General features: G+C 46.4%; 1 protein-coding gene and 1 pseudogene across 1 annotated transcript in view; one reads left to right on the top strand and one right to left on the bottom strand.

The window, feature by feature from the left end:
• Positions 1-1,794: 1,794 nt before the first annotated feature.
• LOC130370468 (apolipoprotein L6-like) lies at positions 1,795-2,481 on the top strand (annotated as a pseudogene).
• Positions 2,482-2,995: 514 nt separating this feature from the next.
• The window catches only part of plcb3 (phospholipase C, beta 3 (phosphatidylinositol-specific)), a 44,551-nt gene continuing 34,743 nt past the window's right edge, over positions 2,996-12,803 (bottom strand). The window contains exons 21-34 of the mRNA XM_056575265.1: positions 12,458-12,619; positions 12,061-12,160; positions 11,706-11,810; positions 11,218-11,312; positions 10,559-10,697; positions 10,037-10,072; positions 9,487-9,596; positions 9,107-9,216; positions 8,099-8,258; positions 7,123-7,199; positions 6,809-6,898; positions 6,568-6,625; positions 6,244-6,330; positions 2,996-5,860 (exon numbers count right to left, since the gene is read on the bottom strand). Of these exons, the coding sequence (XP_056431240.1) occupies positions 5,546-5,860; positions 6,244-6,330; positions 6,568-6,625; positions 6,809-6,898; positions 7,123-7,199; positions 8,099-8,258; positions 9,107-9,216; positions 9,487-9,596; positions 10,037-10,072; positions 10,559-10,697; positions 11,218-11,312; positions 11,706-11,810; positions 12,061-12,160; positions 12,458-12,619 (1,644 nt within the window). The 3' untranslated portion in view covers positions 2,996-5,545. The remainder of the gene's footprint in view (positions 5,861-6,243; positions 6,331-6,567; positions 6,626-6,808; positions 6,899-7,122; positions 7,200-8,098; positions 8,259-9,106; positions 9,217-9,486; positions 9,597-10,036; positions 10,073-10,558; positions 10,698-11,217; positions 11,313-11,705; positions 11,811-12,060; positions 12,161-12,457; positions 12,620-12,803) is intronic.

The raw sequence follows: 12,803 nt of genomic DNA on the forward strand, positions 1-12,803 counted from the left end.
GCTCAGCTCCGGAGTACAATTCCTTTCTCAGCCATGTCCCTCCTCCGGACTGCGGCGAAGCTTCGGCTGCGTCGGCAGAAGAAAGAATTGACTCCCTGCTGAGCTGCAGGGCTGCCGCCGAGTTACCCCCCGCTTGAGCTGCTCGTCTCCTACCGCTGCCACAAATCGTAGCTATGCTCTATTGGAGGGGAGTGGGAGGTCATCTTTAACTGTGCCCACCTTCTACGTAGAGGTGCCCGAAACGGACTCGCTCGTTGGTAACTGTAGGCGGGGTACTTTGAGAAGTGCATTATCTCACTCAAAAAATCCATGTACGACTTTATTTATCACGGTTGTATGCGTGTGGGAGCACCAGAGACCCAAAACAGCACCACAAATCCCAGGAAAAGTGTTGTTTTCATAATATGTCCCCTTTAAAGGAACAATTGTTTTGAATTCAGATAATTATTTACTACCAGTTACCCAAACTAAATAGAAAGTATTTTGGCCCACCAAACAAATGTTTTTCATCTTTACGAGTATTTTAGGCGGAATCCACGCAGAGGAAACAAAACCATGTTTTTTTCAACAATATGACCTGTATATCTTAAAACACAAACTGAAATGAGATTCAAGAACATGAACTGAAGCACACCAGCAAAATGAAGAAGTACTGGTTGGCTTGAATACCAACAGACCTCCCCCTGCAATGCATATAGCACAATATCAACACAAATGTACTATTTGGAAGACGGAAATATGTCTAAAGCCTTTCCAGTTATCACACCACATGAGCCCGCCTACTGCATCAGTACTTGGTGTTAATTAAAGCAGCATGGGCGCCCCCCTGTGGAGAAGTCTCTCCACTGCCTGTATAAGGTACAAGATAAAGTTCCATGCATCGTCCCTCATGGTCCCTCACAGAATCATACAGCAATGCACAGCCTTGGCATATACATTTGAACTTTGATACTAAATTACTGAATAATTTGCCCGTCTTTATTTCCCCAGATATAAAGCAGAAAGCTCTCTGGGGCAGTATGTCTCGGAGACACTTGAGTACGTTGATGCACTAGTGCACAACTTCAGTTGACAGCAAGTGACTGGAGGCTAGAGACGAACGCATATTATCTACACTGAAGGAAATCCCAAAGCGTGAATGATGAACAGCCGAAGAAGCTGGCTACTGTGCTGAGGAACACTGGGGAAGGAGTAGAGGAGCTCACCAACTTCCTGGATGCTATGAAGAAGCTGGCTGTACCTTCTCTGCAGGTGTTCACAGACGGTGAGGAGAGGGGGTGTAGCCGGACCTGGGGATCAGCCCAGAGAGCGTGGAGGACATTATCTCAGCTGCACGGCTGGTCTGTCCTCTCCTCATGCGGTTCAAGAGATGCTGAGGTCTTTTTCCAGCCCAGCCTACACAACATGGCCGTCTTTGTTAGAAACATATAGATACCATTGAGATAATCTGCAGGTATTACCTGGTAATTGAGGTGCAGATCGGCCAAATCGATTGAGATAGACAATAGTTCAATGCAGACACACTACTGAAGCACACCCTGATAAGGCATTCAGATAAGACCAGACCAGGTGGTCTGCTGAGGGGGGATCAAAATCAGGGTTGGCTTTGTTGTGGAAGTTAATATCAATTTTCTTGTCAAAGCAAGATGGTCAAAGGACAGAATTAATCATATATGTTTTAATCATATCTGATCCACTTTGTCCAGGAAGGACAAGGACTTCAGACTGATGTTCTTGTTCCAGGTGGAGTCAGTGTCTGGCTTTGTCGAACAGTTCAGCGAGTGTCATCCCAGAATGCTCCAGTTCCTTGATGACACCGAGGGCTGTGCCGTCCAGCTGGATAGGATGAAGAAGGGCTCTGAGATCTCTAGTGGGGCTGGGAGATAGGTGGGGGCCGTTGGTGGGGTCATGACCCTTGTAGGTCTGCTTCTAGCCCCGGTGACAGTCGGGGGGGTCTCTGGCTTTGACCATCGGAGGGTTTGGTCTGGGGGCTACCAGTGGAGCAGCCTCTGCGACACCGCAGTAACAGAGATGGTAGTCGATGACGTACAGCAGAAGAAAGCCAGTGAAGGCCTTCAGAGCTTCATGCAGGATGTGAATGGAGTCAAGAGGTGCCTGGATGAGGTCATCAACCAGAGGGGAGAGATATTAGGAGGGGATCATTGGGATACTGCTGAAGGATCCGCGAGAGTCGTTTCTGCAGTTGGTGGAATTGGCTTCAGTGTTCGTATGATTTTTAAAGCTAGAAAGGCTGCAAGAATTTCACGAATAGCATCACAAGCAGCAAAGTGAACCTTGGCCGCCACCAAGGTTGCTGCTAGTATTGGGTTGAATGTCTTCTTCATTGGTTTTGACATCTTCACCATCTGCAAAGAGAGCAGAAATTTGGCCAGAGGGGAACAAAGTGAAGTCTGAGAGTTCATCAGAGCCGGTTCATCAGAGCAACCTAAGTCGAGTTCATCAGAGCCAGGGCTCTGTTGAACTTCTGCGCTCAGAAGTGGCCTGTTGGACAAGAATTCATGACTCTGGGCACTGGCAGGCAGAAATTAACAACAATAATAATAATGGATTGAATTTATATAGCACTTTTCTAGACATTCAAAGATGCTTTACAGTGAAGGGGGGACCTCATAAACCACCACCAGTATGTAGCACCCACTTGGGTGATGCACGGCAGCCAATCTGCACCAGAACGCTCAACACACACCAGCTTGAGGTGGAGAGTGAGGGAAATAATGAGTCAGCCAATTATACAGGAGGATGATTAGGGGGCCAGATTGAATGAGCCTGGTTGGGGCAGGACACCGGGGAAACCCCTACTCTTTGCGATAAGTGCCCTAGGATCTTTTATGACCTCAGTGAGTCAGGACCTCGGTTTTACGTCTCCTCCGAAGGACGGCTTTAAGAGAGTGGGTCCGAATTAAGAGAGTGGGAAAGATGTTCTTCAGAAGCAGTATTGGATTTCTCCACAATCTTTCTCCACAAAGTCGATTTCGAATTTGTCAAATATACTGCAAACTAAATCAAACTCAGAAACACAAATCAGAACACGATGACATCGCTAACCTAAAAGGCCCCATCTGTTTTTGGCTGATATTTTCTGGTTTTCTTTCCATTGATGTAAATTGTCCAAATTAGCATAACTTTTTTCCCTAACCATGTGGGTTCTGTAGAAAGTGGAACTCATACCATTTGATAGTACAGAAAATGCCTTATCCGAGGTCAAACTAAACTCTGGTTTGAGTGGGATAGTTTCAGACTGTCAAACTGTCTGAGGTGATAGGCTAGACTATGTGATATATTATATCAAGCTCAATTGAAGAGTAGACATTGGGGACATCTATTGTAACTACATTTAACAAAATGTGTCTAGCATTCAGAAACCCCATAGTCAGACCCAAAATACATTACGATAAAAGCAAGGACGAGAAAAGTGCATTAACATGAACATATAGCCGTTGTTGAAAGACAGATGTTGTATATTAAATAACAAAAAATGGAAAGAAAAGACGGTGGGGAAAAAGTACGTATTTATTGACAGCTTTGTCATCCGGTTGAGGTGGGCCTCAGAATGAGACTACCAAGTGCATCGGACAATGAAAATCCACTGCAACAAAGTAAACTTATTTCAGCTTGGTCGTATCGATATGGAACATGAGGAATGACATAACAAACAAGAAACAGTTTAATTATTTAAATTATGGATGTGAAACTATGTGTATACTCACAAATGTCCGTGCAGTTTCAATCGGGTCTGTTTTTTAACTGGCTAGCATGGAAAACGGTTCGATTTTGAATTAGCATTGGGTCTATTTTTTTGGGCCATTCTTGATTAAATCCCAGGCTAAGTACAGAAGGGGTTTTACCTTCAATATATTTTCTCCACGTTTCTTATGGAAAAGGGTGAATCTCAAAAGGCAATCCTAAAATGTGGTTGAAATCGACATTAAAGGATGGGCGTCTGCCGCCATTACACTGGCGATGACCGAACCTAATCAACGTGATTGTTTGGGCCGTGAGGGATTATGGGTAATGATGAGAGGCATGAAGAGGCAGGCCTCTCCAAAATGGAGTACTTAATAACTAAGTATTTAATGACAGTAGCTTGTTACAATGATGAAAAAAATAAAAAAGAGAATAAGGAAATACCACTTGACAAAATGACTGATGAAGGTGGTCTACAAGCACAGGGCGGGGAATCAGTCAGACAGACAGCTAGTGCTTGTAGAGAGAAGAGAGGAACAATTCCCCCCCTTCCATAATTGGTCGTCCATCCCGTATCGTCCATACACCTCACACTCTCCATCTCTCTTGAGCACTTGTGGTCAGTAGTAAAATAAAAAAAATATTCACATGAAACTTTTTAAACTCAGGATCGAGACACATAAATTATTATCCTTCCCCCTTATGAACAAAACCCCAAAAGTCCAACATAGTAGTTTGAGAATATTTACAGTCTTGGAGCTTAAAAATAGAACATTAAAGAAAAGGTAAATTAAATCTAAAAGCTTTACAGAAAGCAGCGTTTGTCTCTGGCCATCACACACACACACACACACACACACACACACACACACACACACACACACACACACACACACACACACACACACACACACACACACACACACACACACACACACACACACACACACACACACACAACATAGAAAGCCAGACTTTGGGGTAGGGTAAAATTATTTGAAAAATAAATTATAAACAAAATACTTATAAAACGAACCATTAGTGGTAACTAAACATATAATTTGCGTTTGTCAGCTTTGGTTTGTGCAGGGGTCGTAGCCAAGGAGAAGCACACACACACACATGCCAGTTTGAAGGAAAAAAATAGGCAAACCTCCGTTTCTCTCTTAAATAGTGCTTGTTATTAGTGTGTGCGAGGTTTTGAAAAGAAGATTTGTACTACACCGCCCCTTGGTGGCCCACTGGAGCAGTTGCAGTAAAAGCATTTATACTTAACAAAAAATAATATCTAAAACGTTTTAAATCGATATAAGCAGATATTTTCCCTTCCTAGAAGTGATGAGTGAAATTATAATAATACCATAATCTACAAATAGACGGGTCCAGCTGTCCAGTTAGGCTCTCCTTAAATTTTAAGGCTTTGTATAATTAAAAAGCATTTGTGTTTGTGTGTCTGTGTGCGTGTTTGTGTGTAAGAGAGAGACAGAGAGGTGTGCTTCAAACTAAGGCTTGGGGCGAAAGAAATAATATAATAAAAACATACAATTAAAAAAATTAAATATAAAAAAATTAAAACCAAGTAATTATAGGCAGTCTTCGGGAGGGGTCCTTAGGTAGGAACGTTTAAGACTCGCAAAGAGTAGTCTAACATGATGCCCGACTAAACATCCTCTCAATAAAAACAACGACAACCAAAGACAGAAAACCTCTAGTAAGTGACAGAAAATAATAAAATCATACAAAGTAAATACACCCTATCAGTAAAGTTCATTATTATTATTATCAATATAGACCCCTGTTGAGCATGTGCATTTTGGTAAATAGATTTTCTTTTGAAACATTAACTGAAAGACATCCCGCCCTCAGATTTGCAGTGACTGGTGCACTCCGAGATGGAGTCGGCCAATGAGGTGGTGCTATTGTCCAGGCTTTGGTACCACATGCTGCAGTTGGGCGTGGAGGGGGGGGAGTTGGGGGTGGAGCAGTTGGAGGAGCGGGCGGACCCCGAGCTGGGGCTGCCGTTGTTGGTCAGCGGCGAGAAGAGGGCGTCGCTACGGAGGCCCTTGCTCTTTAGCTCCGCCTGCAGGTACTGGCGGATCTCGTCAGGTAAACGCTCGACCTCTGCCTCCAGCTCCCGGACTAGACGGCACAGGAGCTGGGGGTAGGGGAGGGGAGGGGATGGGGAGGGGGAGGGAGGGAGGCGGGAGTGAGGGAGGGGGGAGAGAGGGGAGGAGGGAGGAGGGAGGGAGAGAGGGGGGGAGGGAGGAGAGGTAGAAGAGAAACAGAAAGTTCTGTTGGCTGACACCAGGGCATTTGAACAGAAACAATCTACTAATATCATAAAACGTTATGCTTTTATGAAATGAGGCAAAGGAAGTCAATAGGCCGACTAGCATTTTTTCTGTTATGAAGTCCAAACACAGACATTTGATGCTCATAGCTTCAGAAACACTAACGAAAAAAGTAATCAATTGATCCATCAGGTGAATTTATTAATTGACACTTAGTTAGTGAATTGGTAAATGATTGCTGGCTCACTATTGGCTGCTCCTCGTCTATGTGCTGCAGGACTTCCCTCTGTCTCAGGACCAGCTTATCCAGCCGATGGGCCTGGGCCTTCTCCAGCTGGAGGACAGAGGTGGAGACAGGTAGAAACAGAGAGAGGGGGGGGGGGGGGTGAGAGAGGGAGAGAAAGAGGGTGAGAGAGAGGAAATAGATGCATGTCATTCACCACGACACTTTTCCTTCCCCTCGGCACAAGTTCCTCTTTAAGGTGCCATTATTAATTCCATGCCAGTTTAGTTAAACAATGTAATGACTTTGATAAAAACCAAACATCATGATTGATGTGTGTTAAGTTACCCCACGGATCGAGGTGACAGAGTCCTGAATATGTTTCCTGTTGATTTCATTCAGCTCCCTAAAGCGAGAGAGACGGAGGCAATTAGAAAGAGGGAGAGAGAGATGCATGGAGACCGAAGTGTGAGAGAGATAAAGATGAAAAAAGACAGAGGGAGAGCCATGAACAGCATGTTAATAAAAAGTAGATATGCCTATTGTGAATAGTTTGTATGTGTACGTGTACGTGTGTGTGTGTGTTTACGTTTCGGCCTTCTCTTTGTCCCGGTTCTTGGCTTCAGTGATGCTGTTGAGTCTCTTCCTGTCCAGAATCTTCTGCAGTTCCTTCTTCTCTCTGGGGAAGACAGTGTTTTTTTGTAAACATCTTGTATACATCTTTTCTGAACACTTTTATTTGTAGATATTTATGGTGGTTTTATTTATACTTAATATACCATTTCATGCTTTTATTTTCACTTAATACATCCCACGATTTAACTTAATTTTTTTGATTTAATCAATCCTTCCACGCTCTTGTATTTAGTTCACACATCTTTCCACGCTTTTAATTTTCTTTACTTTTCACAGGTCTCCCTGAGCTTCTTGAGCTGGGTGGCCTGGCACTCATGAGCCGTCTCCTTCAGCTTCTGGAAGGCCTGGGAGGAGCACACACACACACACACACTCGTTAGGACTCACCACTGTCCCTCGGTGTATTGTATGCGTGTTGTATTCATTCTAGGACCATAACCTCTTGGAGTGGCAGTTGCGTGTAATTGTAGGTTATGTTCGTAATTGTGTGTATGCGTGCATTGTATTTATAACCGCCCATTTTAGTGTAACTAGTGTGGATTTCACATGAAGGAAATGTGCCTACATATTTTTACTTAAAAATAAATAAAACTATAAATATAAAGTTCAGTGTTTGTAAGGGACCAAACGACTTTTGATAGCGGGTGTGGACAATCTCAAACTGGGGTGTTTGGATTTTACTTCAGGCATTCACCAAACATTTCCCCTAATTTCCTTTCTAGGGACAATTCCTTTCCGCCTTCAAGGACATTATCGGTCTGGGGGATCAAACCATCGCACCCGTCTCTCCTGGCCTCAGTAAAACATCCGGTACCCATATCATTCGTCAAAAGGACTACCTTGTACTGATTAGCGTTTAGCATGAGTGCGCCGACCAGGAATGTAAACAAGAGCGCTTGGGTCTCTCTGATCGAGTACTCATATGGCTTTCCAAAACCTCTGTTCTGACCGCTGCACGTCGATGCCAAAAGACGAAAGCATGTGTGTGAACAATGTTTTCGTTGTTTAGCTCCGTTGCACGCTACAAGCTCACCAACAGAATCTTTACGAGTTAGAAATCTCGACACATCTTTGTTAATTCGTTTTAGTGTCGCAGGGAGACATGGTTTAGATGGCTTGATCCCCCAGACAGGTATCGTCCATTAATCAGACTATTTTTACTTTATACATCTCAATGCCCGCCCCCACTTGCCACGGGCCCCCTGGTGCCCCCCCCCCCCCCCCGGCCCCCAGCGCCACTGACCTCCTGGAGGTGTGTGTGCTTCCTCTCGCTCTCCAGGGCGTGCTGCCCGCGCCGCAGCTCCAGCAGGGCCTTCATCTGCCACTCCCTGAGCTGCACCGTCTGCTGCTGCAGCTCCTGCTCCAGGCTCCTCAGCTGCTTCTGGGCCGGGTCCGGGGACTCACTGGACCCCACCAGGTACCACGCACACACACACAGACCGACACACACAGAGAGAGACACACACACACACACACACACACAGAGACAGACAGAGACACACAGAGACCGACACACACAGAGAGAGACACACACACACACACACACACACACACACACACACACACACACACACACACACACACACACACACACACACACACACACACACACACACACACACACACACACACACACAGAGACGGACAGAGACAGACACACACAGAGACAGACACACACACACAGACACACAGAGACCGACACACACACAGAGACAGACACACACACAGACAGAGACCGACACACAGAGACAGACACACACAGACAGAGACCGACACACACAGAGACAGACAAACACAGATGGAGACCGACACACACACAGATAAACACACACACACACACACACAGATCGACACATACACACAGAGACAGACAGAGACACAGAGACAGACACACAGAGGCACAAAAAGAGTAACACACACACAGAAATAGACAAACACACACACAGACACACCCACACACAACACGCAGAAAAATGAATCCATATGTGATGGCGGTAGCATGTAGATTGAAGACGTTTTGGTTGTTATTTACCATACATCCCTCCATCTGCCTCCCTCCTCTTTCGCCCCCCTCCCTCCCCTCATCCCTCACCTTCACTCACCTCCCTGTTCTCTAAGCGCAAACATCCCACTTCACTTAATCTCTTGCCCCTCCCTCTGCCTCTCAGTCTCTCCCGTTAAACCCTCATCCCCGGTCAGGTTCTACTCTATCTGCCCCCCCCCCCCCCCCCGCCTCCCCACCCTTCCTCACTTCTTCTTGATGCTGTGGTTCAGTTTCTTCTCTATCTGGCTGCGTCTCCTCATGTTTTCCGAGTGGAGCTGGCTGCACTTGCTCTTCTGCTCCTTGCTCAGGGTCCACACCTGCACAGGCACACGCGCACACACACACACACACACACACACACACACACACACACACACACACACACACACACACACACACACACACACACACACACACACACACACACACACACACACACACACACACACACACACACACACACACGTTAAAAGCAATTATATTCTTGATTTATTAACCATTTAAAAAAAAAAGAAGGTAACCAGAAATAAATAATGCCACACGTGCTCCCGCCCGGGACTGTGACCCGGGGATGCAGGAGGCGGTACCTTCTTGAGGTGTTTCTTGTGCAGGTCCTTCAGGTCTTTGCTCTGCTTCTTCAGCGTCTTCACGTAGCCCTTCTGCTGTCTCAGCTCCTCGGTGGGCTGCACTAGCACCTCTGAGACACACACACACACACACACACACAACAGCGCGTCCTGTCCGCTTAGTTCCTCCCTTTATGGCCCATATGTACACGTACGTCATTGTCTCGCTCTTATATCTGACCTCCCTCCCTCTAAATAGTAGTTGACATGTTGGTGTTGTCGTCACCAGCCCGTTTAGATCAGTTATGTTCACGCTCCCACAATGCATTACAATTTCATGCTGTAATGGGTTTTCCATTCTCAAGTATTTTCCTATATTGTAGATTGCACATTTCCTGTTCTAAATGACTTATTCCATAGATGAATATGATTAATGGCTGAACACATTGCAACAACATGATGGTACATTATACACAAACACACAAGTTCAACCCTAACAACAACAACATACAGTAAGGTGAACCATGACTGCTAATACAGAACACTCAGGGGTGGCAGTGGATGACCTTACCTGTTACAACAGAGGCTATGAAGTCCTCCCTCGGACCTGACACACACACACACACACACACAAGATGCAAGAGACACGAATGAAATGCAAAATGAATGTGTGAACATTGCCACGATGACATATTTAACAGTATGCTGTATCGTCATCAAGAGATACACCCTCAACAAAAAAAACTATAAGTAAAGTATTGCGTAGATACTGTAGAAGCAGTGAAACACACATTTTAACGGTACATCTCTGATATCACGGAATGAATGATGAAGAACTTGAAAGATTCTTATTTTCAACGGGTTTTTTCAACCCCTAAGGAGACCCCATCTAAAGATAAAACCGCCATTGGTCGATGCAGGTTTTGTGTTTAATCCATCTGGTGCTCATTGTTTATCTTTCAGTCCATCCTGACTTCAGCTTAGGATCGGTCTGTGAGTCCGTCCGTGTGTCTTACCTCACTGAGTGCGGTGTGTGAGGAGGGGGAGTGTGTCCGTGTGCACTGTGAGTGTGTCTAGGTGTGTGTGTGTGTACCTGGTCCGGGACTGGGGATGCTGTCGCACGGCTCATCCCCCACGGCGGGGGGGAGGTTGTGGAGGGGGGAGGGGAGCCGGCCCGGGGCCGCCTCGCTCTCCTTCTCCGACTCGTGTACCTCAGGCTGCTCCGGGGCGAGCTACAGACACACACACACACACACACACACACACACACACACACACACACACACACACACACACACACACACACACACACACACACACACACACACACACACACACACACACACACAAAGAGACAGAGACAGAGACGGATAGGATATGAGACCGCTGGATTTGGAAAAATGTCTCCGTGTCCTTGGAAGTCTAGGGTTGGGGGGGGGGGGCTTCATGTGTCACGTGAAGTCCTTTGAGACTGGAACCGTGATAAGAGCCAGACTAATGAGAGCCGACCTGACTTGAAACCAGGGTGGCTCTTTCTAACCCGAGGCCTTCTCACCACTCCAGCGCTGGGGGCTGTGTGGCCGCTGAAGGTGTGAAGAGCTGACAACCTGGCAACGCCGACTCCTGTTCTCTGGCTGCGGGATGGACGACGGCCTCCGCCACCGAGCTCACTAACGTGTGAGTGAGTGAGTGAGTGAGTGAGTGAGTGAGTGAGTGAGTGAGTGAGCGAGCGAGCGAGTGAGTGAGCTTCACCTCGCTGTTCTCCTCCATCAGCACGGCCAGCTGGCTCTCCCTCTGGTCCAGCAGGCTGACGTGCTTGATGGGGTTGGTGAGGGCCTCTGCATACTCTGATACACACACATACACACACACACATAAACATGGACGAACACACACACACACACAATTAATAACGTAAGCCTTTTTTATTGTCGAGTTGGAGGGAAAATATAATGTACTGAAACAACGGAAGCGTGAAGTTAAGTTATGCAGCGTCAATTTAATTTTGGTTATGTTGAATTAATGCACCCCCACCATCCCGCCTAACGCATTCTATCACGTCTAACATATGGACTGCTCATTGTGAAAAAAGGAAACTACCTATTTTGCAAATAGCAAACACTCAATAATTACTATGGCTTGTAGGACTAGCAGTACAGAAGCGGACATAGAGGAGGGATGTTGTACACAAGCCCTTTGGGGCAGTGTCAGCTGCATTGTGGGCGTTGTAGTTCCCTCACCCTGGTGTTCGTTTGGGATGTAGTCCTGGGCCTCGGTCTTGACCAGCAGGGAGGGCAGCAGCAGCGGCTGGTTCAGCTCGTTCTTCAGGTTGATGTAGTGGTAGCCTGCAGCCCATGAATGCATGTGTGGAGGTCCACCTCTTGGTTAGCGCATGAGCTAACACGTTAGGCTATATAACATCGTTTCGTTTATTCAGCTTACAGTTTCGTCCAAAGCTACCGCATTCAACAATGAAAATATAACCCAAAGGTTGCTAGAATCAGTCTCGTACATTGTACGTATGTCATGCTCTATCCAACATGCTAACGGGTCCGTGCGTACGACCCGTGGTTGAGTGTGTGTCGGTGTACTGACCCGGTCTGATGGCCGACACTGGGAGGATGCGGTGGCCGATGAACTTCCCGTTCTCCTCGAACACCGCTATCCTCAGGGACGCTAGGGTAGGGAGGATCACCTGGGGGGGAGAGAGGGAGGGAGGGGGAGAGGAAGAGATTTGTTAGAAATATCTACGATTATGACACAATGACCAATTAGCTCCACGATCCTCCCTCCCTCCCTCCCTCCCCCTCCCTCTCTCTCCCTCTCACCCTCTCTCTCACCCTCCCTCTCTCCCTCCCTCTCCCTGCATTAGAACAAGCTGTGGTAACTAGTGGCGGTCCACAGTAGAAGAACAACAACGCTTCCAAACAATCTGTCACGGTCTCTCAACGTTTCCCTGGTACCTCGGGGCATCTTCGTCTTCTCAAGTTACCTTGTTGAAACCAGCCATTTCATCGTCCCACACCGGATCCAGAGAGTTCCCATTGGACGTCTTTGTTCTGTACTTCCTCTTTGTGTCGGCAGGAAGCCCAAATATGTCCACTTCCACGTACACGCCCACTTTCTTGTCGGTCAGAAACTGTCCGGAGATCACCTGCAAACCATGGTTGTTGGTTAGTATATACATGTGTGTGTATATATGTATGTATGTATGCATGTATAGATTTATTTTAATTTTTTTACTACTTAGTGGTACTTGGTGGATTCACGTATGTGTCTTTAAGGGGCAGGAAGGGGTTAGGGGGCATCTTCTTCCAGGATGCCCACAGATATAAGCA

The sequence above is a fragment of the Gadus chalcogrammus genome, chromosome 17, assembly GCF_026213295.1.
Source record: "Gadus chalcogrammus isolate NIFS_2021 chromosome 17, NIFS_Gcha_1.0, whole genome shotgun sequence".
Taxonomy (NCBI): domain Eukaryota; kingdom Metazoa; phylum Chordata; class Actinopteri; order Gadiformes; family Gadidae; genus Gadus; species Gadus chalcogrammus.